Genomic DNA, 26,793 nt, shown 5'->3' with positions numbered 1-26,793 from the left:
CTTCCTCCTCAGTGTCTTATGCAAAAAATATATATATATACTTCAAATGTCCCACTTCTAACTTGCCAATGTAGTGAATAAGTCCATACTTTTCTATGGGCTCATAGCATTTTTTAAGAAAACCTTTCAAGTTTGACTGACTATCATAGGTTATACCACTATTATAAATATCCTCAGAATCATCTATTTCCCCTGATTTTTAATTCATAACATGCAATTTAACATGCCTATTTTGCATATCAATTAATAATTTACCCATCCCATAGTTCACACTCTCAATTTCCAGTTCTCCTCAATTTTTCCTCACTCCTTTTCTAAACACATCTTGCCTAAAGTCAGTTCTCAGTGCTGTTGCCAAAGTCCTGGAACCACTGAAATTCTGATATTTTCACTTCTTTTGAACTCTTTCATTGTTTGTTTGATTTCCTAAAATTGCATTCAACTAATTTGTGAATAAGGTAGTAGGTGGATTTCAATGCAGAATTCATTCATTTGAACTGTAATTATACTTCCTAATAATTAATCACATTAATGTAACTATGTATCTATATCTATCCATGGATCTATCTATCTATAGATCTATTTATAACTTTTGCAGCCTATTTACTTCTTTTTTCTTTTTGTATATCTCGGCCATGCCGCATGGCTGGCAGGATTTCAGTTCTCCGACCAGGGACTGAACCCAGGCCATGGCAACGAAAGCACAGAATCCTAACCACTGGACCGCCAAGGAATTTTCCTACAGCCTATTTACTTATATTCCCCCAAAACCCAGATAAAATTTCCATATATGGGAAATGAACACACTGAGCAGTTAAAGTAACTTAATGAAGGTTACCAGAAGTCTAGACATCAAACTCAGAATTCTCCCCGTGAGAATAACATGCAAATGGTATTTGAAAATGCTTCTAAAAAACTTTCTGCCTCAATTTTGTTGTCATTTAAAGAAAAATGTTGATGGCAATTTTATGTTTTCCAATATTAACTATTTTTCCTCCAGTTTTCCCCATCTTGGTAAATGGAATCTTCACCCATGCAACTGCTCATGCCAAATACCTAAGAGCTTCTTTCAATCATTAATTTCAATTAACTTTGTTTCTCACATACATCTCCAATCTATTCACTGTATATTATCTCCACTGCCATCACCCTAGTCCAGCAGCTTCCCCAGCTTCCTCATCTGCAAAATGGAGATAACAATAGTACCTACCTCACAGGACTACTTTAAATATCAAATGGGTTGATACAATTGAAGCACTCTGAACAATGCCCAGACTGTTTATTACGCACTAAATATGCACGATGGCAGTATCGTTTTCACTACTGTTACTATTACTGCTTCTCCATCTGAACTACTTCAGTAGCCCCCAACTCATCTCATCCACTTTTGTCTCCCACCTGTTCATCTCCATCCATTATGCAGGGGAAGTTTTTTAAACTTCATTATTGACATACCACTTCCCTGTCTAAAACTTTTTAATGATTCTCAAGGCTCTAATAATAAGATGCACGACCCTGAACCAGGTCTACAAACCTCCCACCCACCCACCCATTTCACAGCCTCCTCTTGCAGTACCATCCCCCTTGCCCAATGTGCTCTCACCATACTGATCTTCTATATATTCCTCAAGCATGTCAACCCCTTTCCATTTTGCCATGGACACTTTTACCTGCATACTAGCTCCAGTCTCCACTCTCATCACCTGGTTAACTTCATTTAATCCTTCAAATATCAGATTTGTATCTTATTGCCTTCTTCAGAGAGCTTGTTCCTGGCCCCCGTAACCAGATCAAGCCTCATTTTCAGGCTCTAATAGCAACCCCTACTTTTTTTTCATAGAAGTTATGAAAATTTGTTTTTATATTTTCCTAATCATTTGTTTAATATCTACCTCTGCCGCTAGATTGTAAAGGCCTTAAGAGGAGAGATCATATCCATTTGCTTATTGCTGTGTCCCTACTGCCTGAGGCATAGGTTCTTAATAATATTGGGTGACTGATGGTTGAATTGAAGAATAAATATTAAACTCAGAAGATAACTGTGAGGATAAAATGAAATAAGAAATCATTTCTGGCTAGGACAGTCAAATGCAGCAAAGCTTGGTTAGTTTCAGTTTACCATTAAAAAAATTAAATAAAAATGTACCAATAAAATGTTCATACAAGCCCCGAGAAAAAGAATAATGGATACTGGAATTTTCTCTTCCCTTCTGATGCCCCTTTACTCCAACTACATATGCTGTATATATATATATATATAGATGCTGTTTTACTACAATTACATATTTAAAATACTATCAATTTCATTAAAAATATACTTTTTAAAACTGAAGAAAAAGTAAGAAGATACCTGGAAGGCCACCCAAGTAAGTGGCCACTGTTTCTTTCATTGCTTTGTCCAAGATGGCAAATTGTCTTTGAAAGTCTTCAGAGTGGAAGCTGTCTTTTCTACGTTGAGTCAACAGCTCCAAATTGTTTCTGTTGACTCTGATTTCCAGAAGGGATTGTTGATTAGAACACAGACTTAGGGCCTCTATCCGAGCTATTACCATATTTTCAACAGATACCAGGATATCCTGAAGAACAGAGCAAAGAATATAAACAAGTACTAACGTTAATGCTGCTTAAGAGAGACTTTAGTTTGTGAAATTCAAAAACAGAATTTCAATGAGGTGGGGAAAAGTATGATAGAGCTTTCAAATTTATTTAAATGAAAAAACTATTATCGTAATCATAATTTTAGAATACACATTAGTTTTGCAAACTCCAGGTTTAGCTAAGATGTACATGTATTGCAGGTTCTGAAAATTCAATAAACTAACAGCATTGTCTCACCAACAATGGGAACCAAAGTAGTGTGTTAAGCAATACATTTCTGTTTATGAGCCTTCCTAATTTCAAAACCTACATATGGAAAAGGAAGGACTTGAATCATTCTTTGTTGGGGAAAAGACTTGGAAAATTTGAAGTGCTTTAGTAAGCACATGCCAGCAAGACTGAAAGGTTTATTTGTGCCACACAAGAAATCCTGTAGACTTGGGACAAATTTTATGAAGTCTCTGAGAAAGAAAAGCCAGGATTGCCAGCAGTAAGTTACAGAGTATTTACCAGAAGGTTCTCTCTCTATGTATATATATTTTCTGAACTTTTCAAACTGCTGATACACTAAATTACTCAACTTGTTGAGAGTCATCTATGCATCTAGCTTCCCGGGCGTGTAGAGGAAATATAAAAAGAGAGAAAAAATAAAATCAAAACGAGGGAGACGGTTGTTATGCTGCTTCCCAGATGGTAGAAAGATAGTCTGAAGTGTTTACTTAGGAATCCAAGATACCAATGCTAAATGAAGCCTATACTTCCCAAATACAGCTTAGCTGAGGAAATCTGTTACTGTGTTATATACATCCATATCCTGAACTCAGGAAAAGTCAGCTGAGAAAATGTTCCAGAATGATCAATATTATGTGGAATAATGTTATGAAACGTTGTTCGCAGATCATAAGAAGGCAATCTGACACGCCAAAAAAAAAAGGGGGTGGTGGCCATGAAGACAAACACAGAAAAGATAAAATAAATATCAAAGACATGGCACTTGTTAACCTCCTCTACCGTGTGAATGTAGTGTTGAAGGCAGGATTTCCATTTTGCTTAAAGAACAAAACAAACAAGCAAAAAAAAAGCTGAAACCCAAATGTAGCAAGCTCCTGTGGTCACTGGAGACAAAAGCTCGGCAGGATCTTTTTAGGTTGCTTACAGTTAACCATCAGAAACTCCCCCCATCCATCCTTTAAGTGGCAAATAGCATCCCTTTTTATCACCACAGGCATTATTCAATTATATGTCTCTTTCTAAAAGCCACAGAGAGCATCCAAGCCAACCGCGGCACAAACGAAAGCTGCTTGCTGTAACTTGGAATCCACCCACTGTGGATGACACGAGGACAGAACTATTAGCCTCTAATAGAAGTTGAACAATACAGATCTGATAACTCTCATGTTTTCTTTTATCCAAGAGTTTTTTCCTGTGCTTTCTCCTAATTTCAAGGCAGAGTTGCCAGCAGAAAGCCAAATAGACTGGTTTTAGTTTTCTGTAGTCTTTCCTAATTTACTTACGGGAGAAAAGATTAAGAGTGCCAGAAAACACAAAACATTATAATTAGGCACTGAATATTTCAGAGTGGATTGCAGTCAGACTCACTTCTATTCTGTTAATACATACAAATTCCCATGACACTTCAAAGATTCTGAATAAGGGCAGATCTCTGGGTACTCAGAGAGGCCTCCGAGCAACCTTGGTGTGAGTCTGCCTAACCTGAGCTATAGACGCAATAGGCTCTTCCATTCCCCCTTCCCACCACTTTACTTCTCGGCTCAAACCTTGGAAGTAAGCCAGCAAAAAAGTAACAATAATGAATATTTATTGAATCTTTAATGATGTGCTAGAGATTGTGCCAAATAGCTTAAATAGGTTATTTAATTTTCAAAATAGCACTTTGAGGTAAATACTGCTATTCTATCCATTTTACGGATTAAAAAAAAAAATTACAAACCAAGGATCGTAAAGGTTGAAAGTTACCTGAAGCTCTTCAGTGGCGGAGTCCACCAAGGACAAGGCAAAGGGCACTGTGTTACTGGAAACCAAGGCCAACATAACACCGGTGCCCGACGATGGGCGAATATTCAAGGACACATTTACTTGCCAAGCCTCAGGATTGGATACATTCTCTGTTTAAACAATGAAACAGAAGCAGGATCAATGTCCTCCTAAGGTGCACCAGAAGGAATTAAGTATAATCTTATCAATACTCAAAGCCATCTTTGTGTGATACTAAAGATTTTAGTCCTCTTTTTCGATGATCTATATAACCAAGGCAAAATAAAGCAAACGAAAAACAGTTTTTAATGCAGGCAAGAAACACAGATGGAGCCTCATCCTTTTGTTCTTCTTCCTACAACAGAATTCTGGTTTGTGGTGTTCAGGATTATTACGAATTTTCCATTTGCTCTTTTTTTTTTTTTTTTTAATCTATTTTTTTAATTTATTTTTGGCTGCTTTGGGTCTTAGTTGCTACGCACAGGCTTTCTCTAGTTGCGGCAAGCGGGGGCTACTCTTCGTTGCAGTGCAGGGGCTTCTCATTGCTGTGGCTTCTCTCGTTGCGGAGTACAGGTTCTAGGCGTGCGGGCTTCAGTAGTTGTGGCACACGGGCTCAGTAGTTGTGGCTCGCGGGCTCTAGAGCGCAGGCTCAGTAGTTGTGGCACATGGGCTTAGTTGTTCCACTGCATGTGGGATCTTCCCAGACCAGGGCTCGAACCCGTGTCCCCTGAGTTGGCAGGCGGATTCTTAACCACTGTGCCACCAGGGAAGCCCTCCATTTGCTCTTTAATAGCTCTTCCTTCTGTCTTATATATTCTCCAATGGTCAAATCTCAGAGTGGCTGTATTTTAAAGTACACATTAGAAGAAAGTTCAACAAATTTATTGTACTATTTCTGAGGGAAAATTTGGGTATAGCTGCCACCCCCCGCCCCACTCCTCTTCCATATAGGGGTCAGATTAGAGCAGTGGGAAAGCAAAGTATGATTTCTGTACATAGGGGTGTGGGATGGTTTAATGGTAGAGAAATACTCTGAAGTCAACAGTTAACTTTGAAATTCTAATAGGAACTCTTGTGTGATTCTCTTATCATAATACTTAACATTCTTTCTCTTAATTACTAGGTCAATTGCCTACCCAACTAGAGTGCAAGCTCTACATGTCTCTACCATCACTGTCTTCCTCAGCAGTCACTTAACAAATATTTGTTGAATTAATATGATTTCAAAATAGTTTGATTTCTGAAAATATCAGTTTACAATCTGAATGCAGTCTTCGTCATTCAACATAAAGTAATGTATAACAATAGCCCAAATACTACTTGGAGGCTTTAAAAAGGTAAATGTGAATGGAGAAAACAATTTTCCTTTGACAAGATGTTCTTCCATTTAGCCACATCTAATACTATAACATTTTTCACTATAATCCTTTAATTCCCACGCAAGAGAAAAAAAATGCATATAATCATTCTGAAGTAAGTAAATTTACTCTAAGATATTAACAAACTCAAACTAAAATGAACATGCAAATGTACAGATATTATAATGTAACATTAAATATTAATTATACAGTAGGTCACTTTCATATTATCTGTGAAATAACTAATTACTTATGAAAGTAATTTCTTTCAGGTGCAATAAAACTCTTATTTTCATTTTCTTTTCAGAGATTTTTTTTGTCCTTCGAACAAATTGTGGCCCTAGTTTTTGCCTATGTCCAGTCACCAACTCAATTTAAACTTTTTTTGTTTTAAAAAAAAACCTTCATATACAGAACAGAGCTAAAGTTAAAGACATTGTATTAATTTATGTTAGGAAACAGAAAGCACTAGTGTAAGATGCTTTCTTAAAACTGTAGTAATACTTTTTAAGGCTGAAAATAAAAAATTTAAAATATGTTTTTTTCTTAAAGCAGAGATATCAAATCAACACTAAATTTATAATGCAAACTGTTAGTAGCTCAAATAATGAACTCCTAAAACACAAAAAGACAGAGATGCCAATAAAATAATTAAGATACACAAATACCTAATAAACATATGGTGAGATATTCAACTTCAGTAGAAACTGGGATAATAATTAGAACTACAAGATTTAATTTTTCAACCCTCAAATTAGAAACAAATCCCAAGCATAAACTTTCTTCTGTTGGTAAAAGTATAAATTGATAAATCATCTTTGGAAGAGAATCTGATTGAACAGTAGGAATTATACCTTTGCATAACCTTTGATGGAGAGAATCTGAGATTCTCTCCTACAGAATTAATCACATGAGGGTACAAGGATAAATGTCCAAGGATATCCCAGAAGTATTATTTGTAAAGGTAAAAACCTGGGGTTGGTTTGGCAAGAGTTCCTGTTCCTATTAGACTTTAGAAAACTGCGGAGAGTACTGTTCCCATTCTTAAAACAACAAAAGACCAATTATCTATATAAGCACAACTTTTCTTGAACTATCACCATGAGCTGAGGTTGCAGAACAACTGACTAGAAACCTAAAGGAAGACAGGTGCTTCAAGGGAAAAACAGGAGGAGAGTACTCTCTTACCCAAGGCAGACAACAGACACTATACAATTTGGTAAAAAGAATGTAGGTAAAAATTTTAACAAAACGCTGAAGTCCAAGTTGGGGCTGGTGTGAGAATATAGAAGCCAGGGAAACTGCAAACACATGGGAAATTCATACCCATTCAAAGGATCTTACTGGGTGCTCAAGAGAAAAACTGGGAGAAGAGAAAGAGATTAGAGAAAGTTTCCTTCCTAGTACAAGCCCAAGGGGAGAGGAACAGCAACCTGCAGGAAAGGCACAAAGTCTCACCCAGATCATTCTTTGTCTGCTCTAAGCAAGACTTAAAGCATTAGGGGAAAGGCAGCAAACCTTGTTGCTATTAGGTCACATCAAAGTCCCATTGCACCTACAGATTAGGGAATGAAAATAGCAAAAAACAAAACAACAACAAAAAATCAGCTACCCTGGGGAAGGAGCAGGAATACACCTTGAGTCCTGACCATTAGATATCTCCCTTACTGGTGGGCAGGAGGGGGGACAGTGGAAAGTTCACACCCCTGAGACACAGGGGTCTTAACACCTGTCTAAGACTGAATCTACACCAGAACATTAGAGAATGCTCCTCTGACCCCCAGACCCCTCTAAATTGCTAGCAAATGTCAAGTAACAACTAAGAGCACTTCTGGGAGTGAAACAAGACCAGGGAGAGACACTTTCTTGAGGCAAATGAAAGGAATATCTAAAGCTGAGGGTGGATCTGTTATTAAGAAAAATCCTCTGGCTACTATCCTAAGCACAAGGTATATTAAAGGAATTTGAAGTGTAGTCAGGGAAACAAGAGAACCGAAGCAGCTCAGTTCTTGACTAGATTGATTCAAGTCCCCTCATTAAGTGTCCAGCAAAAGGAGAGCTGTGCTCATCTCCAAATGTAAATATTATTTATCTCAGTCTCTACTGTTTTATCTGACATCCACCTTTAAACAAAAATTATTAAATACAGAAGGAAGCATGGAAAAATGACCCATAGTCAAGAGAAAAAGCAATCAATATGACCAGATTTAGATATGACACAGATATTGGAACTATCAGACAAGGAATTTAATTATGATTAATAAGTTGAAGGCTTGGGTGGAAAAGATGGACAACACTCATGAACAGATGGGAAATTTTAACAAAGAGGTGGACATTTTAGGAAAGGATTAAATGGAAATGCTAGAAATAAAGATTAATACTTTTGATGCATTAATCAGTAGACTCAATACAACTGAGAAACTGGTGAACCTTAAAACAGGTCAATTTAATTTACCCAAAATTAATCAGATTATGTGCCAATAACCTTTAAGTAACAACATAAGCATATTCAACTACATTTTTTCTCCCAATATACTTGGAAAAATTCTATTAAAAATATATAACAGTATGAATAAGCCTAACACTATATCTGGCACATAGTAAGTACTCAACAATGTTTACTGAAGGAATTATTGCTGTTTGTTAATGAATAAATTTAAACAGTAATGAGAAAAGAAAGATAAAATGGGAAATCACTTACTATAATCTATGCTAAATTGAGCAACTCCAGAGCCAGGATAGTAGGAACCCTTCTCCACAGTGACAAGACAATGCTTATTTTGTTTTTCTTGAATGATTTCCTTTACTCCTGAAGCTCCTTGATTCATCAAATTCCAGCCTCGAATACATCCATCTAGACGAGGGTTAATCTAACAATTTAAAATATAGATCAATGAAAGCATTTTAAACTTAAAAAAGACAGACTCATAAGTGAAGTGGCTTAATTGATTATGGATATAGGTTTTCATTTAGAGGCAAAATTCTTTCTTTGATGACATTTTAAAGTATTTAAAATATTTTGAATTTTATCTAAATTTTTTTCAAGGTGTCCTTCAGATGGACAGTCTTTTTCAGTAAAAGTGAGCTTATGCCATCAGAGACCTCCACTGGGATCCTAATGATTTTTAACACCTCAAGCCCCACCTGCCTCTTCTGCATCATCCAGCACTAACTCTTCTGCTCTTGAGTTCTATATATGCTTCTAGCTGTGCCCCTGAGTTCTAAGCTGCTTTCTGTTTTTCTTTAACTGCATTTACAACTAGGTTTGTCTTGTCATCAGACACTAAGCCTCTTCAGTAACAAAAGTGTTTGCATTCTTCAGTCTCACCAAAGCAACCAGCCACATTCAAGACATGCAGCCATTTCATAAATAGTTGATTCTTTTTGAATAATTTATTTTACTTTTAAAATGTCTTGATTTATCAATTTCAAAGGACAGGTATATTCACTCTGACATGAGTTAACTAATTCAGGTTTTATATCATATCACAGAAATCTTTTAAAAGCTAAGGTAACTGAAAGATGGATACAAAATGGTCAATATTTAAGTTAAATCAGCAAGTGTAAAATTGGCAGACCCATGACTTCAAATGAAAAATTTAAAACTCTTCAAGGTCATTGATTAGTCTCCTTCATGAAACCTTTTCCATGGTAGTTAGTCAAATACCACATACAGAAAATCATCTGTTATATCTAACTTCAATTTATGACAGGCTGCAGTTATATTCCCACCAAAGATTTTTGTTTTTAAAATGTTCCACCTTATGTGCTATCCTTATCTCCCAAATTTTAGTCCTAAAACAGACCTAAGAAAGTTATTTGACAGGCTTCTACAAAATCATGTAATTTTGGACTCAAATATATGTATTTATATGTTTAATGGCTGAGTATGGACTATTATGATGTTAACGTTGAACTGATACTTGGAGAATTTTTGAAAATCTACTTCTCCATGAGTAATGCTGGGAATTTAAATGGGCTCAAAAACACTACATTCATTTTCTTATTTCCTTAATATAATTTCAAGGGTTGATAATGTTATTTTTCCATGTTCAATTCAAGTTTTCACAGTTGGTGTGTTCAACAAAATAACTTCATTTGACTCTCAGAAAAACACATTTTCAAATCTATTACAGATGAAGGAATTCATCCATGATGATGGATATAAGCTTGGATCATTACCGGTCTAATGAGTGCATTCTCCACTTTCCGAGGTATTGCTGCAAAGTATACTTTGGTTTCTAGAAACCCATTGGTAGGCTTAAAAAGGCTTTCAGGTTTATTTATATTCATTACAGCTTCTTTAGCTATTTTTACACTAATACTCTGTTCTAATTCTTCCACGGAGACCTATAATTAAAAAGACAAAAATTATCAAACAACCAAACATTATTGCTTTTCATTTGAAACACCACGATTGAAAAATCCTGTTATTATTCCAGTATATAATTTTCCAAAGTAATCATTTTACTGTACTTATTAATTTGTTCCAATACATTTGAAATGTCACATTAGTATAAAGGTGATAAAAATGTGTTTTAGTGTGGCAATTCTTGATCTAAAATTAAATCAACACCATATTTTAAAGTTTAAAAAGCAATATTTTTCTATTACATTTAAATACCCATTTATAATATATATCTTTCAACACCAGTGTGCCATAAAATTAACAGTTTAAAAAAGAAAGTGAGTCACTCTACAAAATCTTAGAAAAATTTTGTGCCCTTATTTTGCATTTGTCTGATAATATAAATAGGAAATCAATAAGGTAAATAAAATTTTAATATAAATTAAGAGAAGTTAGTACATTCAATATTCTGTTCATTATGCACAAATTATATTTTATTTCAAAATTCAAAAATAGTTGAGGTCATAAGAAAGCACAATACATTAAATTAAATTGGGTTTTTCCAATTTTGAAAGTAGTTTGGATTTCTAAAGAAGGTTGGAAGTAATGGTAACCAACAATTAAAAAAAAAATCTTCCCTGGACTTCCCTGGTAGCCCAGTGGTAAAGAATCACCCGTCCAATGCAGGGAACGAGGGTTTGATCCCTGGTCGAGGAACTAAGATCACCACATAGTGCAGGGCAACTAAGCCCACACGCCACAATTATTGAGCTTGCAAGCCTCAGCAAGAGCCCATGGGCTCTGGAGCCCACGAGCCACAACTATAGAGAAAAAACCCACACGTTGCAACTAGCGAGAAGCCTGAACGCCGCAATGAAGAGACCGCACGCCTTAACAAAAAGATCCCACATGCCTCAACATAGATCCCGTGTGTCGCAAATAAGACCTGATGCAGACAAAAAAATAAGGAAAATAAATAAATAAAATCAATAAATATTTTTTTAAAATATCTTCCCACAAAGGCAATTTGAAGAACCATTGCTGCAATCTCATGTAAAACTGTAGGACTCAAAATGCAAACTCTTCGTTTACTTATCAATCAGGGAAGCCAAACAATAGGCATATTAAAGCACTACTACAGGAAGGAAAAAACTATGCTCTAAAGTAAATAAAATAAATTTGGTAACATTTACAGATTTAAAGTTGGTCAAGGCTCTGTCCTTAATATAACCAGTCACCATCATTTTATTCTAATGATTATTCCCTCCTTGAAAGATGTTCTTAACTTAGCCTCCAGGACCTCCATCTGGCTTGCTTCTCCTCACACTACTTCTCAGTCTTCTTTGCTGGATCCTCTTCTTCTCAACCTCTATAATAAGCCCCAGAGCTCATCCCTCTAGTCATGCAAATATTTTTAAAGGGGGCTTTACTGTCCCACTCTAGGGCAAATTTGGGGGTGGTGGGCACTTTTAGTTTTCACAGTAAGAGGTATGCTGACATTGCAAGATGCTAGACACACCCTGCAGTATGCAGGATAGTCATGCAAAATAAATAATAAAATATCCAATATCCTACAAATTTTCTGAACATTCCTAGTAGATATTCATGTAGGGTATACTCATGCTTATAATTACCTGTGTTTGTGTGTAATATAAACACAAAATATCTGTTGCACCATTTCAGCATTCACTGAATTTTTCAAGAATGTTTTAATCTTGTAAACAAAGAATAGACTGATGTTTCTTTTGTTTGGATCTTTATCAAGATTTTCTCACCATTTTGAAAAATTACTATTACTAACGGCAATACCATTTATGCACTTATGGTTTTTGAGTTGCCAATACAACACCCCCCAGCATGTCTTCAGTTGTAGCTTTCATGTTATTCTATGTATAGGAGTAAGCTTTGACAAATATTATACTTGAACTTGAGCATTTACATATGGAAATATATATATATTTTTTAATTATTTTCTTTTTTATATAATAATTAGAGCATTATATTGGATGTGATAGAGTTTAAAACCACAGATTGACAATAACCAATCTCAGGGCCTTTAAAGCCCTGTTTATGCTGAATACCAAAAAGTTTGTATCTACCTTAAATTGAAGGCTGGACCTTAAAAATATATACAGAATCTGACCACTTCTCACCACTCCCACTATCAACACTCCAGTCAAAGCTGCCATCTTCTCTACACTGTGTTATTGCCATAGTCTCCTAACCCCGCATCCTATTCTGTCCTTACTCTCTACTGTCTAGTTTCCACAAAGCCATTAGGTCCTAACCAGGATTATCTTTTAACATGCAAATTAGATTACGTCACTTCTCAAAATCATCTAAGTTAGCCTAAGACTCTGTACTTGCTGTTCACGTGACAGAATTATCTTCCCCCAAAAAGTTCTCCGGTCTTGTGTCCTCAAGTCTCATTCTAATGTAATCTCATCAGAGGTGGCTTTCCTGATTCCATATGCACACTCACCATCATCATTCTCTATTGCCTGGCCTTGCTTTTCTTTTTTTCTCATAGCATTAATCACTATCTGACATGTCTATTTGTTGATGCATTTGTGGTTTTCATCTCACCACCACAATGCAAGCTCCATTAGAGCAGGGACTTTGTTTTATTCACTGTTGTATCCCCACCACCTAGAAGAAGGAATAGCACATAAAGTGCTCAATAAGTATTTTGTTGAATAAATGAAATTATTATACAAATTATATATTTCCCACCAATATTAGGATTATACCCAACTATGAAATATAATAATCACTTACAAAGTAGCAATATTTATTCCTACAGGTTGTAGCCATTCTAATGACTTAATCATTACACATGCAATTTTTTTTATCTGGATTACAAAACAATTCTGTTATACGGTTTAATTCTAATTTCTTATTTTTAAAGTATTTTATTTAAAATTTTAAAATAATTTAATATTAGTGAAACAATTGCTATAAAGTGAATAGTCCAGTTTACAGATTAATTTAACTTAACCACTTTGTCATTAATTAAAATTAAAATACTTATTTAAAGTATTTATTTATTTGAAATAATTTCTGTGCTGCATAAATTTGTTTGAAACAGTATAATTCTTTAATAAATCATCAGGATTAAAAGCTAGTAAAACTACCATGCTCCCATACTATCTATTAAATATAAAAGATATGGAGTGAAAAAAGAAATCCTATTTATTGCGGGGGGAGGTAAAATGCATAAATTGTTAAAATATTGAATTACAATTTAAAGAAAAACAGCCAGCACCAAGTTTATTACCAGAGTCAAGTTTTTCTCTGACTTGCTTATTGTTCTTAAACTTTATTTTTTATATAAACTTGTATTCAGTTTATAGAGGGAGATTTTAATTTAAGTGTTTCAGTTAAAACATGGGCATATCATTAAATAATAGTTTCTTTTTAACAAGAATCATAAACATAGGAGACAAATAAATGAAACTGAACAGCTACCTTCCATCCATCCCGAATCCTGTCTTTAATAATATCACTCATGAACAGTTCTTTAATAAACACTACTTGCAACTCATGATAACTTCACAGATAAATATTTACCTTCTTCTTTATACATATTATATCCTACCTAGAAATTTATCTAAATTCACCTTCAAACAGCTGATATCTTCAATTTGTATAAACTAATTAGTAAAAAATTCTGTTCACTCTCTTTTGCTGCAAAAGTGATTTTAGCAGTTTTAGATAGGTGATTTAGGGACGTTAGGCATGAAAATGTATTCTTCAGCACATTGGAGGTATAGCTGTATGCATCAAATATTCTAAATACAGATGTAGTAGGAAAGATGTAGTAACAAAGATACACTAATAAGCATCAGAAGTCAGAGAATTTTAGTGACTTCTCTGACAGTTGCATTTGATCTTGTGAAGACACTATTCTTTTAAAGTTAGGAGCCCAAAATCCATGGCTGCCAAATGACAGACAGTCCCCTTTTTGGTGAACCATATCTGCACCCAACTGTTCTTTATTACCACCTTCCTGTAACATATTTCACATTATATTGTATTAGTTCATAATGCAGCATCAGCTACTAAACTGTGAGGTACTAACCTCAAGAGCAAGGACAAACTCCTGCTATAGTTTTAGCGCCTTGAACTCAGGGATGTAGCACTTTAAACATGCTCACTAAAAGCTTATTGAGTATATGCCTGCAAGAGTGGATAAATATAAGACTGAAATAATTTAGTGATGACTTTACATGGCTGCTCAACATGGACCTCTTGTCAGTTCCCACAGGCTTAGAAAGTGTCTGTTTGGGGCACAACACTCTTCTCTCCGCTGTTCTCTGCTGAAAGTAGCATTGATTTAATTGCAGAAAGGAATTCTCCCCTCTGTGGACTAACAGTAATCCCTTCTCCAAGTAATTCCTTCTCCAAGAAAAGTTCCATTTTAATACAGTAGATTAAAGTGCTGTTCTTGATTATTAAAATAAAGACTCACTTATAGGGATTATCTAAAAATGCTAGTTTCTAAGCACTCTAGTTGGTACCAGCTAGTGTATCCTGTTTGTACAAACTGATTATACCTACATGATAATATTTAAAATTAAATTAAATTTTTTATTTTGTTACTATGTGTATTTCTCTTTTACATTAAAAATACTGATGGCTATCCAGCGTAGTTGTCCTTGATCCGTGTTGTCTTTGAATAACCCCTGACCTATAGGAGCGATATCACTGTTCACCCAGTGATAGCCACTAAAAAAGGTAAAAAGTTAAAGACAGAGTAGTTGCCTTTAACAAAGCAAATAACTGAAAACAACTTCAGTTATGGGAAATCTGCAATATATTGAGAGATAATAACTTCTCAGGCTGTTTCAGGGATTTACAGCGTGTAGAATATACTTCACACAACATCAGATAAACCCAAAATTATTTTGCTTTGGTATCATTATTAAAAAAATGATCAATGATTTTATACAAATTGCATCAAAGTGGAAAGATTCTTTATGAATTCAGCAAAACGTACCATATTCCATAAACCATCATTAATAACTTTGCCTCCAGTTGTGATTTTGGCTGTATATTCATTCTTAAACTGAATTTCAATCTTTCCCTCACGAAGTGCAATCAGGAACCAAGAGGACTGATCAGAAGATTCTGCATACAGGATAACACCTTCTGAATCATATGTCCGGAAATCAAATTCAGCTGAAAATCTAAACAATGGACAAAGAGAGAGGCTTAATTGTAAGAAATATTGAAGACTATGTTATTCTTTTTTTTCTTGTACTGGCAAACAGCAATACATTGAAAGAGTCAACTCTTTCTTTCCCTGGAAAAAATAAAAGAGAAGGGCAGGATTAAGCTGTTCTTGTATTATCTCTGGCTCCATCTGTGTTTAAAATCAAGTTATTATACTTTCTTGCTTATTTGTGGAATCTTTTTTCCCAATGAAAAGATGCTTTGATAATTTTTCATCTTTTGGCATTTGTTTTGAAGGCACTCTTTAAAATGCTGGAATACTCATGTACAAATATTAGGCATTTGTCTCTCTCGTGGAGCCTTTTATACACTATATAATCTGACATTAAGATTTCTTTTTTTTTTTTGCTGTATCCATACGTGATTGGTAAAAGATGTTACAATTCCATGATTGAAGTTTATCCATCAAAAAGCATATTTTCCTATGATTTCATATATGTCAGGAAGGAATCACTCACAGAGATATACAAGGTAGCATCTGGATGATTGCAAGCATAATTAAGACTTCATGTGTGGTAAAGGAAGGTAAAGTCAAAAACTTTTAAATGTGTCTGTTCATTTAATTTCAAAAGCTCTCCCAAACTCTAATTGCATAAATCACTATACTAGAGTACATGGAAGGAGAGCTTAAAAGATATAGTCATGTGTTTGGGACGATCTGAGCTCTGATAACACCTGTTGCTGTTAAGACTCTGCACATATATGTATGTAGCTACTACAGGGGAGGAAAAAATCTTAAGGATGCTGGACTAAAAAATAATATATATCAATTCAGTGCCCTCAGGATACTTTAATGAGAATTAGCATTAAAGTTTCCAAGGAACCAGCAAAGCAAAATGACTGAAAAAAGATAAACAGGGAATAGGAAAAATAGTTGTATAACTATTAGTCATCTGAGTTAAGTTAAAATAAAGGTAATTTAAGTAAAAAAATCAAGAATTCAGATAATTACTAAATAAGGCAAGAAAGAATCCCACACTCTTTCTTATTCCACATATAATAGTATAGTGATAGAGGCACCATTTGCAATAGGGCACAAATCTACCTCAAATGGAACAAAGAAAAAGTGATAGAATAAACTTTTTAGTCTTTAGAATTCCAAGGAAATATTATAAAGAGGTAAATGTGGAGTAAAGTATGTTGGGTAGATAACAATGTAGTAGGAATTTACAGAACTCAGATTATATTAAAAAGAACCATTTTGCTTCGAGTAGGGACTTCTATTCTCTTTCATATTCCTCACATTTTGCTGATGTGAAGCATATATTATCTTGCCAAAACCCGAATCTATGTATGCTCAGGATCTTATAGAAGTTCATCCTATTATGGAGATAATTTCCTTTTCTTTGTAAAATCATGTTAAACCAGTAATTCAAAGAGTCGTGTTCTGCACATTTTCTGTCTGGAATACATCAGCATACTGATTCATTACACTGGGGAACAATTCATTCTTTTTCAGAAGTATTGTAGAGTGAAAAAAAGTGAATCTGCTAACTTTGGGGTAGGGTAAGTATTTGATCATGGGAAACAGAGCTGAAGGAATTTGCAAAAAAAGAAAAAAGAAATAAAAAAGCATTAGCTGTTCTTTGTGTTCATTACACAGGTGGCAGCTTATAATAATTCATCAAGCTTACATGTAAGATACATGTATATTTCTATGTGTATATATATATTTATAATACTTCAATAAAAAGTTTAAACTAAACAAATAATAAACAAATAAATACTGAAAGAAATAATTGATCCAATTTGATCCAATGTTACAGCCCAAGCATGTGTGAATTGTGAAAAATGAATACCTCTGAAAGTGCCTGAAGGTATGTAATAATGAACTCTTCTCTCTCATTCTCATTACTCTCATAGTAAGGAAAGGTTGTCTACAATCTATATCACTAGAAGATATTATTTGCTCTGAGATGTTAAAGGGGAAAACCACAACTTGGGGGAAACGAGAGTGTCAAAAGAGCACAATTATATCAGTGAATAAATTTCAATGTTCCTTAATGATAAAATTTCTATGGATTGAGTTGAATTATTTAATGAATAATCACTCATATATCTAATGAATTAAATTCTAAATATTCATGCTTATCTAATTAAAATATTTTAAAATTTGGACTCTATAATCAGTCTCAAATGTTTCCTTTCCATTATTCCAACAAAATTCTGAAATTTTTTTCCTAGTTCCAACAATGTATGGCTCTGAGAAAATTTTATAATTAAAGAGTCATGACTCAAAAATAGAAGTAACTACTCCCTCACGAAAGTCAACCTAACTACAGGAACGGCAGGTAAAGTACCCAGATAGTCAACTAAAATCATGCAATGCATTCCTTTAAAATACTACTTAAGCAATCTTATACAGTTTCCTTAATAATTATGAATATAACTATATTCTAAAAGCAGTATTTTGAATATTTCTCATTACTTAATTTTTAACAACATGTATAAAGAATGAAAATTTCACAAATACATTAAATCTACTTTCCCAGCTTCTTAGTAAATACATATTCACTAGAAAAGGAAGAACTATGGGATAAAATGATCATTGGAGAAAATCAGCCTAGAACGACCCCAAATGATTCAAGCATGAAAATTACGTGTAAAGATAAAAATGAACTTTAGGGTACCTCATATCATCTGACTGATTATACACCTAACTTATCTGATTGTTAATAAAATTTCGTACATTTTAAACCTTTCAGTCACTTCTTATGTCCTGACCTGCTTATCTCTAGAAATTATCATTGACATTGGTACCTCACCTGGTGATTTCCGGCAAACGAAATTTTAAATACAAAACAACCCCTACAAACTGCTCTGCCAAGTAAAGCAATTCATAATTTTTGTCAAGGTTCAAAGGAAGACACACTGGAACAGCCTGGAGAAAAGGCAACAAAACAAACAAAAAGCGTAGGTTACTGCTTGGTGTTTGTGTCAGGGTATCATCCTTTCTCTAGTTCCTAGTGTTCTTGTCAAATGTATCTTCTGTGATACACTAAAATAAATTAAGAACACCTATAGTGATAATAAAGCAATATCTTTTACTTCCTTGTATAGTCCATCAGTATAATCTCCAAAAATACACATGTTTTAAAGTCTTATTAAGCCAAAATTTTTCTGAGCAAAAATGTGCTATCTAGATAGTAAAGGGAATGCTGGAAAACCTGAATGGGTTAAATATAAAGTAAGATATCACTGTAATCTCCAAGGAATTCACCAAAAAAAAAAGTGATTTAGAGTCATCTGATGTAACATCAAGGTTTTTTCCTTCTAAGAGCAAAAACAAACATTAAAATGGAAAGGTTTTTAAGGGAGAAGTTCTTGGGCATACATACAGGGATATTCTGGGGGGAACTGTGTAAACAGCACTGTATTAAATCTAGGTCCAGAAATAATATCTCATTTCCTCTTAGAACTTCCATAAATCTATTCCAAGGTAGATGGTAATGTGTAACTACAACAAATACTGAAATAATAGAAAACCAAATTACAAAATAGACATGCACACAATACAGTCCAAAGAAGTACTACCAAAGTTACTACGTATGCCAACTAGCTTACCTTACCTTTCTTTACCAAGTAGGTGGCATAACATGAAATGTTACATTTTTTGGACATACACAGCTTTCTCTGGGTAGCAGATATAGAGGTATGTGTAAATTCATGATTAAATCATTATTTAGTTTAGGGCTTTTTTTACTGTCTGCTTCATAAGCATTTGAAATTTCACTTTAACTTTTAAAAATTAAAAGAGATTCAAGAATTTGACTAAAGATCACTAACATGTGATCCTTATTTAGGAAAAAAAAAGAGCTTCAAATGTTGACCTATTTATTACGATGGAAGAAGAACTAGAACCTACCCCCAACATTCAATTTCTGGATCAATTATGAATTGAATCTTAGTAACTAAAAGCAATTTTGAGAGATACAAATTAACAAAATTGACCTCTCTGAATTTCGATATACTTAAACCCCAACTAAATCCTACTCTGACAAAGTTGTTTACACCTGAGATTTTATGAGCACTCTTGCAAGTACTAACATGCCTGCGGCATGATCAAACTTGTCAGAGTGCGATAAAGAAAAGCAGACACTGGAAAATGTTTTCTCTAAAGTTCTATGAAAGACTTTTTTCTCACAAAAAGGAGTATAAACCTCAGCTTTTCTTAGTTTCTTAAATAAACATACACTTTGCATTTTATAAATGTACAGGCTATACAGATGAGCACTCTCTGAACTGTGGCCCTGCAGCTTTTCTTTTTTTTAATCCAGTCACTAATTATCCACAATGTTTACCACTTACATGACCAAAATTAGTAAAATAGATTGTGACTCATAGCCTGCTTTGAACTATAGCAATTATAATAGACATCTGTATTCTCTTGATTTACCTCAACTATGTGGAAATAAGTACCTGGTTCTTTCATTTTAAAAAAGAGATGGGAAGGTTAGCCTTGCAAAATGTTACCTCACAACTCTTCTGATCTTGAGCAAGTTTGAATCCTTTCTTCCCATCACAGTAACAAGAGTAACCTCCAGGGTGATTGACACAAAGTTGAGCACATATGTTCTCAGAGCATTCGTCCACATCTGGGGTAAAAGAGAACATAAATTTTAATATCTCCTAAATGTTCAACCCCACAGAAGAAGGACTATGTTGATTTTAGTATGAGATAATCAATGATAATAAATCCTCAGTGAAAGAAATTCCTTTGACATCAAATCACATTTATACACTTGCCATTGAAATTTAAATGTTACAGGTGTAATTTCTATTTATTTATATACCTGACCAACAAATTTAATGAATAACTTTCAGTAATTAATAATTAATAAAGATATAACAATTATACTAATTTTATGATTTTGAAGAAAAAAAGACTGAGTCTCCAGGTAACTGTCACATCTGATCATATGAATTCCATTGACACTACTTCTTAACTCTGCTTTGAAGAAAAGAAAAGGAAGGGAAGGGAAGGGGAGAGGAGGGGAGGAGGAGTGAGGGGAGGATAGGAAGATAGGGAAGGGAAGGGAAGAAAAGATCCCTTTTAATTGAAGGTTAATGTAATTGGAGATTAAATGATCATATCAAGAAAATTTCACTTTCCATAATGCAATGATTACTGGCGACAATAAATTTAAGGGCATATATTTATTTCTTATGTAAAAAAACAAAAAAGCAAAAAACAAAAAACCTCACTGTGCTATTACCTCCCACACTGTGAAATCTTCTATATGGTCCCCGTTCCTACTCCATATTTTAAGAAAATCATTCTTGAAAAGCTGTAATAAGATGCTTCAGCTAAAGTACACTTCAGAACTACCTACGATCCTTGACTGTTTTGATGAATACACCCTGTGATCTTTGAAAATTCCCAGACTCAAATACTATTATAGCATATAAGTTCTCCCTTAAAATGCCTTAAAATAGACCTCCCAAATTAGTGAACCCTCAGTACCATAAAAATTGAATAGTATAACTAGAGTAATAAAGTATTATATATTTATATATAAATACATTTATATTTTCACATTTATATCTTTTTAAAAAAATCTGTCATTCGTTGAATATAACTACAATACTGATGATGAAGTTGGCTAATAATAAGTCTGCAAATGCTTAGGGCTTACTACAGTAATTTCCACCTGGAGTGGTGGGAGAGTAGAAATGGTGGGTTGGGGGGATATTTTTCAGTGAGTGCATAAGGATATAACACATCAAAATCTCAAAAGGAGTACAAATAGTTGAAAAAAAAACTATTCTAAGATTATTATCAATTTAGGCAAATTCATAGAGACAGAAGTAAGTTGGAGGTTATCAGGGGCTGGGAAAGGGAGGAGGGGGAATTTATTGCTTAACAGTTACAGAGTTCTGTTTGGAAAAGTTTGGGAACAGATATGGTAATGGCTGCGTAACTGTGTGAATGTAATTAATGCCCCTGAATTGTACACTTAAAAATGGTTAAAGGGCACATCTTATATATATATTTTGCCACAATAGAAAAATTATTGATTGGATTAGTTTTAGTCATGGTATTAAATTCATTCTGAAATTTTAAAAAATTCAAAGGAGGATATGAGATAATTTATATATATCCATGCTTTTTAAAAAAATCTCTCTAACACAGTGGTCCCCAACCTTTTTGGCACCAGGGACCGGTTTCGTGGAAGACAATTTTTCCACGGACGGTGGTGGGGGGGTTGGTTCAGGAGGTAATGTGAGTGATGGGAGGCGATGGGGAGCGGCAGATGGAGCTTCGCTTGCTCGCCCGCCGCCCACCTCCTGCTCTGTGGCCTGGTTCCTAACAGGTCGTGGACCGGTGTAGGCCCGGCCGTTGGGGACCCCTGCTCTAACACATCTAAGCTACCTGAGGCACACATGGCAGCACCACTGGAGCCAAATGAAGTAATCATAAGCTTCAAGGGGCTCTCCCAAAACCACAGGCACTGACATTACTAATCAGTACTTCTCAAGGTTTTAGAGCTTGGTTATCATTTGGTTATGAAGAGATTCCCTTTTACATGTATTTAATTATAATAGAACTAGGTCATTTACTATTTTACGATAAAAGGCACACTGATATATGCACAGAAAATCATTGAAAAGCTTGGTATAAAACCGAAGATTTCTAACCACCCTTGTAACACCCACGTGATTTTTAAATTTGCCTTTCTTTTTGTGCGTGTGTTTTTCCTTCGAGCTTGAAGTTCTTTTTATCTTTGAATATTATAAAATGTTTTTCCCTGGTGGCGCAGTGGTTAAGAATCCGCCTGCCAATGTAGGGGACACGGGTTCGATCCCTGGTCCGGGAAGATCCCACAAGCCGGAGCAACTAAGCCCGTGCACCGCAAGTACTGAGCCTGCGTTCTAGAGCCTGCGAGCCACAACTACTGAAGCCCGCGCGCCTAGAGCCCGTGCTCCGCAACAAGAGAAGCCACCGCAATGAGAAGCCTGCGCACCGCAATGAAGAGTAGCCCCCGCTCACTACAACTAGAGAAAGCCCATGCACAGCAACGAAGACCCAACGCAGCCAAAAGTAAATAAATAAATGAATAATTTTAAAAATGTGTTCTTTTGCTCATATATGGGAGGTCTCCAATTCATATACAGCTTAGCGGGCCAATCAGATTGCATACTACTAAAGAACCAGTGCTTCTCATATCAAATCAGGGTGCAAACACCCTCTTCACCACCAATGACACCACCAGAACTTTACCTTCACAAGACTTTGATATGGGATTGTATCTGTAGCCTTCAGTGCATTCACATTCAAAGTCTCCTGGGATGTTCTTGCACACAGCTGTGCCACAAATGCTTGGCTTCACAGAGCATTCATCCACATCTATAAATGAAACCAGTATATTAAAAAACATTTTTCCCATACCAGAAGATACTAGCAAAGACCCCTTGATTTGTGTTTCCTGGATCTAGTTTAATATATCTAATGAGACAACAAAGTGGTCTGGGAATAACAAAATATTAAATCTATCATCATATATTAGTTCACTAAATATGATTTCTTTATACAAATACATAGGGAATTTGACTAATGGTTGCTATTTCCTTTGTAGTCACGTAAAAGAAAAAAAGCACTATTTTTTCTTGTCTACCAGGATACAGTATGAAAATAAATGGGAGACTCATCATATTCTTAATATGTATTCTTAAATACATGTTTCTGAAATATGGTCTTAACAGCATATTTACTCTGTATTATCACAAATATAAAAAATAAAAATGAGATGGCTCATCAGTCTTACACCTTTCCTCTGGAAATGGACAATAGCTAAATCTGCATACAATTATTGTGACTTAAAGTATTCAAGAGTGATTCAAATTTAAAATGGGATTGGGTAAGGCGTTAAAGTATTTATAAAGTGCAGCTAATTCAGCGTAAATGTTAGTGTTAAATTACTATTCCAGAAATTTCAGGTGTGTTTATTATATTACATAGTAGAGTAGGAGACGAAGTATTGATTGCAACTAGTTACTGAATAAGCACCTGTGAGAAAAACAAAACAAGTGACAGAAATAGTTCAATAGAGATGTAATTATTAGTGAACTCTTCTCATTTGCACTCTCTGAGGAAAGGCAAGCTCAGAATGAAAAATATATTTTCTACTCTAAAAAGTTGATATTAATAGTTTAATTTTTCCACAGACTAATAGCCAAATTTTCAGACATTTCTCTATTTAAAATGACCTGCACAAAAATAAATGAATCAATCCCTTGTGGTAAGGGAATTTTTCTGTATGTTGATTGTATTGGTGACAATATCCTGGGTGTTATAAGGTACTATAGTTTTGTAAGATTTTACTATCGGGAGAAATTGGGTAAAGGGTACATGGGATCTCTTTTTATTATTTCTTACAACTGCATGTGAATCTACAATTACTTCAAAAAATGCTTACTTTTCTAAAAAGAGCTATAAAATCCATATTTTCTACAGAAAGTAAAAACATATGACTAAATTTATTTGGTTTGAGGCATATTACAAGGACTCATTTAAATCATATGAGTGTCGGTTATAGCACGTACATTTTATGACTCTACACTGACATCTAACGTCTGATGAAAAGTTTAATTCTTGCATTTTTGCACATTTACTGGCAGCTTAATCCCAGCCATATCCACATTTTAGCAAAGGCCCTATTGTAACAGTTGTATACATATTCTTTTTCTAGGTCTGTACTTTATTACTTAGGTATCATGGATAAAAGACTATGTAAATAAAGAATACAAGAACATATGTTCTGATCATCAGAGACACTCATTTATAAGAGAACTTTTTGTTAAGGTGTATTAATTCAATGGATAAGGATTAAATTCCTATCAATTAAAAATATAAATTCTTTAGCAGTATAGACTATTCAAGTATTTAGATGTAGAAGTTTTAATGGGTATTATTTGCTTGTGGAATGCATATGGTACCCCTTCATTATAATGGTTTTCTATAACTGGTGTTTTAATGATATTGATATTCTAAATCTCTAACCTCAAACACCTTCAAATAGGCAAACAAGAAAGATATATAATCTGAAATTGGATAACTGCTTATAATAAATCGTTAGCTTATACAGTTCACCTTAGAGTCACTTACTTGCACTTTAAATGATATTATAGTAAACTATGCTAGACTAAACACTACAATGCAGTGAGGGACAGCCACTCCTTGAATATGAATTCAATTTAAGGATTTACCAAAGCAGATATGAATAGAGTTGAAAAAGAAAACTTTACATTTTAACTTACTAAATTTTTTTACTTCATACAAAAAGAGGAGAAGTAGGGGGAGAAAGAAAAAGAGAGGGGGGAGAAGGAGGAAGAGAGGGAGAGAGGGAAGAAGGAAGAAAAGGAAGGAAAGAAAGGAAGGGAAGGAGGAAAGGAGAGAAGAAAGAATAACTTGCTCCCATTTTCTAAAGGCAAAATTTAACTCCAGGCTGGAGAATTTCATTTTTAGTCACCCACGTACCTAGCACTTATATTTGAAGATTTAGTAAAGGTAGTTAAAGCAGTCTAATGGAAAAGACATTATGCAGAAAAAAGAAAGGTAAAATTTGGGGGAAAGAGAAGCATAATTAAAAAAAAAAAGAAATACACTAGTTAAATGACTTAAAAAGCTAAACTAACTGACTGGAATTATTTAAGTCTGAAATTTAAAAAAAAAAAAAAAAGTTATGACCAGTGATGTGATCTTAGATGTATAAAGAGAAGGAAAACCAGAGTTTCATCTTTTTCAAAACCACAACAGGAAATGAGGTGCAAGATGAAGGGTTTATATTGGAAATTAGAAAGGTATTTCTGACAAGAAAATATAAAATACAGTGAAAGAAGTTATTAAGGATTGTGGTGATTTATTTGTAAACTGTTTATCTTATTGGAATAAAGGATATACTATTATAGTGTCTGGAAGAAAAAGGATAAACAACGATTTCGCAAAGACTGTAGTATGCAAGGACTTGCACTAAAACTTCATTTTATTACCATATAATGAAATTCTTCATTAAAACACGTGCATGTACACACATGCACACACAATAAGAAGACAACAAAATACTCTGTGAATAAAAAAATACTCTATAAACAATAAACCAAAGGCAGTCCCATGGTATCACAAGGTTTCAAGGTAGATAATAATGTATACTTATTACAAGCACTTACCACCTAAGAGTTTTCCAAGAATTTCCTGGGGAAATTCCTCTAACTGAATTTTGCTCTCACATAGTATATACCTTTTTAGTCTACCTTCTTACTCTTACCTCTGCAGTCCTTTTTATTTGAAAGCATAACAAAACCAGTTTTACAGGAACAGTGGTAACTTCCAGGTGTATTATCACAAATCTGGTTACAACCTCCATTTACATTTGAAGGATCTTTGCATTCATTTATATCTAAAAAGGAGGAAATAAATTACTTTTAAAGTAATAAAACCTTCAGAGAACTTTTCAGGAGGCCAATCCAGATGAGCCAGCTGGGTTTATTATACATACCAAATTCACACTTCTCTCCTTGCCAACCTGATTTACAAATGCAAGTGAATGTAGCTTGGCCATCTTTGCAGGTCATATATCCATCTTCATTGCATGGCAGAGGATTACACTGGTCTGAAATGGCTGAAGGAAATATATATCTATTTAATTTTTACCACATGCCATGGTAAAATAGAATTATATGCCCTTTAATAGAATCCTGTGCACAAGGCCTATGGTCAATGGAAAAAAATTACAACTCATTCCTTCAAATACTTTTTCATTAAGAAAAGTGGATCCATTAGACAAATCTTCATAATTATTTTGCAAAAGGGAACTACTTTTATATTTGCAAATATATACAGTACTTTGTAACTGTAATTTAATATTCTTTTCATATATTACCTTATTTGATCCTTAAAACAATTCCATGAGGTAGGCAGAACAATAAAACTACTCAATATCAATAGAAATAGTGTAGTATCAATAGAAAAATTTGGAACTTCCAAATTGGGCTAAGATAGAATAACAGGGACCAGATTTATTCTCCTGCTTTAAATAAATAGAATTCTAGTCAAATGGTTTTCAGACATTGGGCAACAGGTAGCAGAATACTGTGATTCCTAAGGAGGGACATTTTCTTCATAAAATGTCACAGCACTTTATCACTATCTTAAATGATATGCCTATTTGTGTCTTGACTTATTTGTGGTCACTCTCACCTCACTAGACACTGCAACGGTCCCTGGCTCCTGCATGCTTCCACACCTGTTTCTCCAGCCTT

General features: G+C 34.4%; 1 protein-coding gene across 1 annotated transcript in view; it reads right to left on the bottom strand.

Annotated features, from left to right (window-relative positions):
• The window catches only part of PROS1 (protein S), a 61,556-nt gene that overhangs the window by 1,212 nt on the left and 33,551 nt on the right, over window positions 1-26,793 (bottom strand). The window contains exons 5-14 of the mRNA XM_036851272.1: window positions 26,031-26,153; window positions 25,800-25,931; window positions 22,757-22,882; window positions 20,008-20,129; window positions 18,300-18,415; window positions 15,299-15,488; window positions 10,134-10,301; window positions 8,653-8,821; window positions 4,576-4,724; window positions 2,351-2,576 (exon numbers count right to left, since the gene is read on the bottom strand). Coding sequence (XP_036707167.1) covers window positions 2,351-2,576; window positions 4,576-4,724; window positions 8,653-8,821; window positions 10,134-10,301; window positions 15,299-15,488; window positions 18,300-18,415; window positions 20,008-20,129; window positions 22,757-22,882; window positions 25,800-25,931; window positions 26,031-26,153 — 1,521 coding nt within the window. The remainder of the gene's footprint in view (window positions 1-2,350; window positions 2,577-4,575; window positions 4,725-8,652; window positions 8,822-10,133; window positions 10,302-15,298; window positions 15,489-18,299; window positions 18,416-20,007; window positions 20,130-22,756; window positions 22,883-25,799; window positions 25,932-26,030; window positions 26,154-26,793) is intronic.

This window comes from Balaenoptera musculus, chromosome 4 (genome assembly GCF_009873245.2).
Source record: "Balaenoptera musculus isolate JJ_BM4_2016_0621 chromosome 4, mBalMus1.pri.v3, whole genome shotgun sequence".
NCBI classification, from domain to species: Eukaryota; Metazoa; Chordata; class Mammalia; order Artiodactyla; family Balaenopteridae; genus Balaenoptera; species Balaenoptera musculus.
Note: the sequence above shows the minus strand (reverse complement) of the source record. Positions and strands in the feature narration are given on the sequence as shown.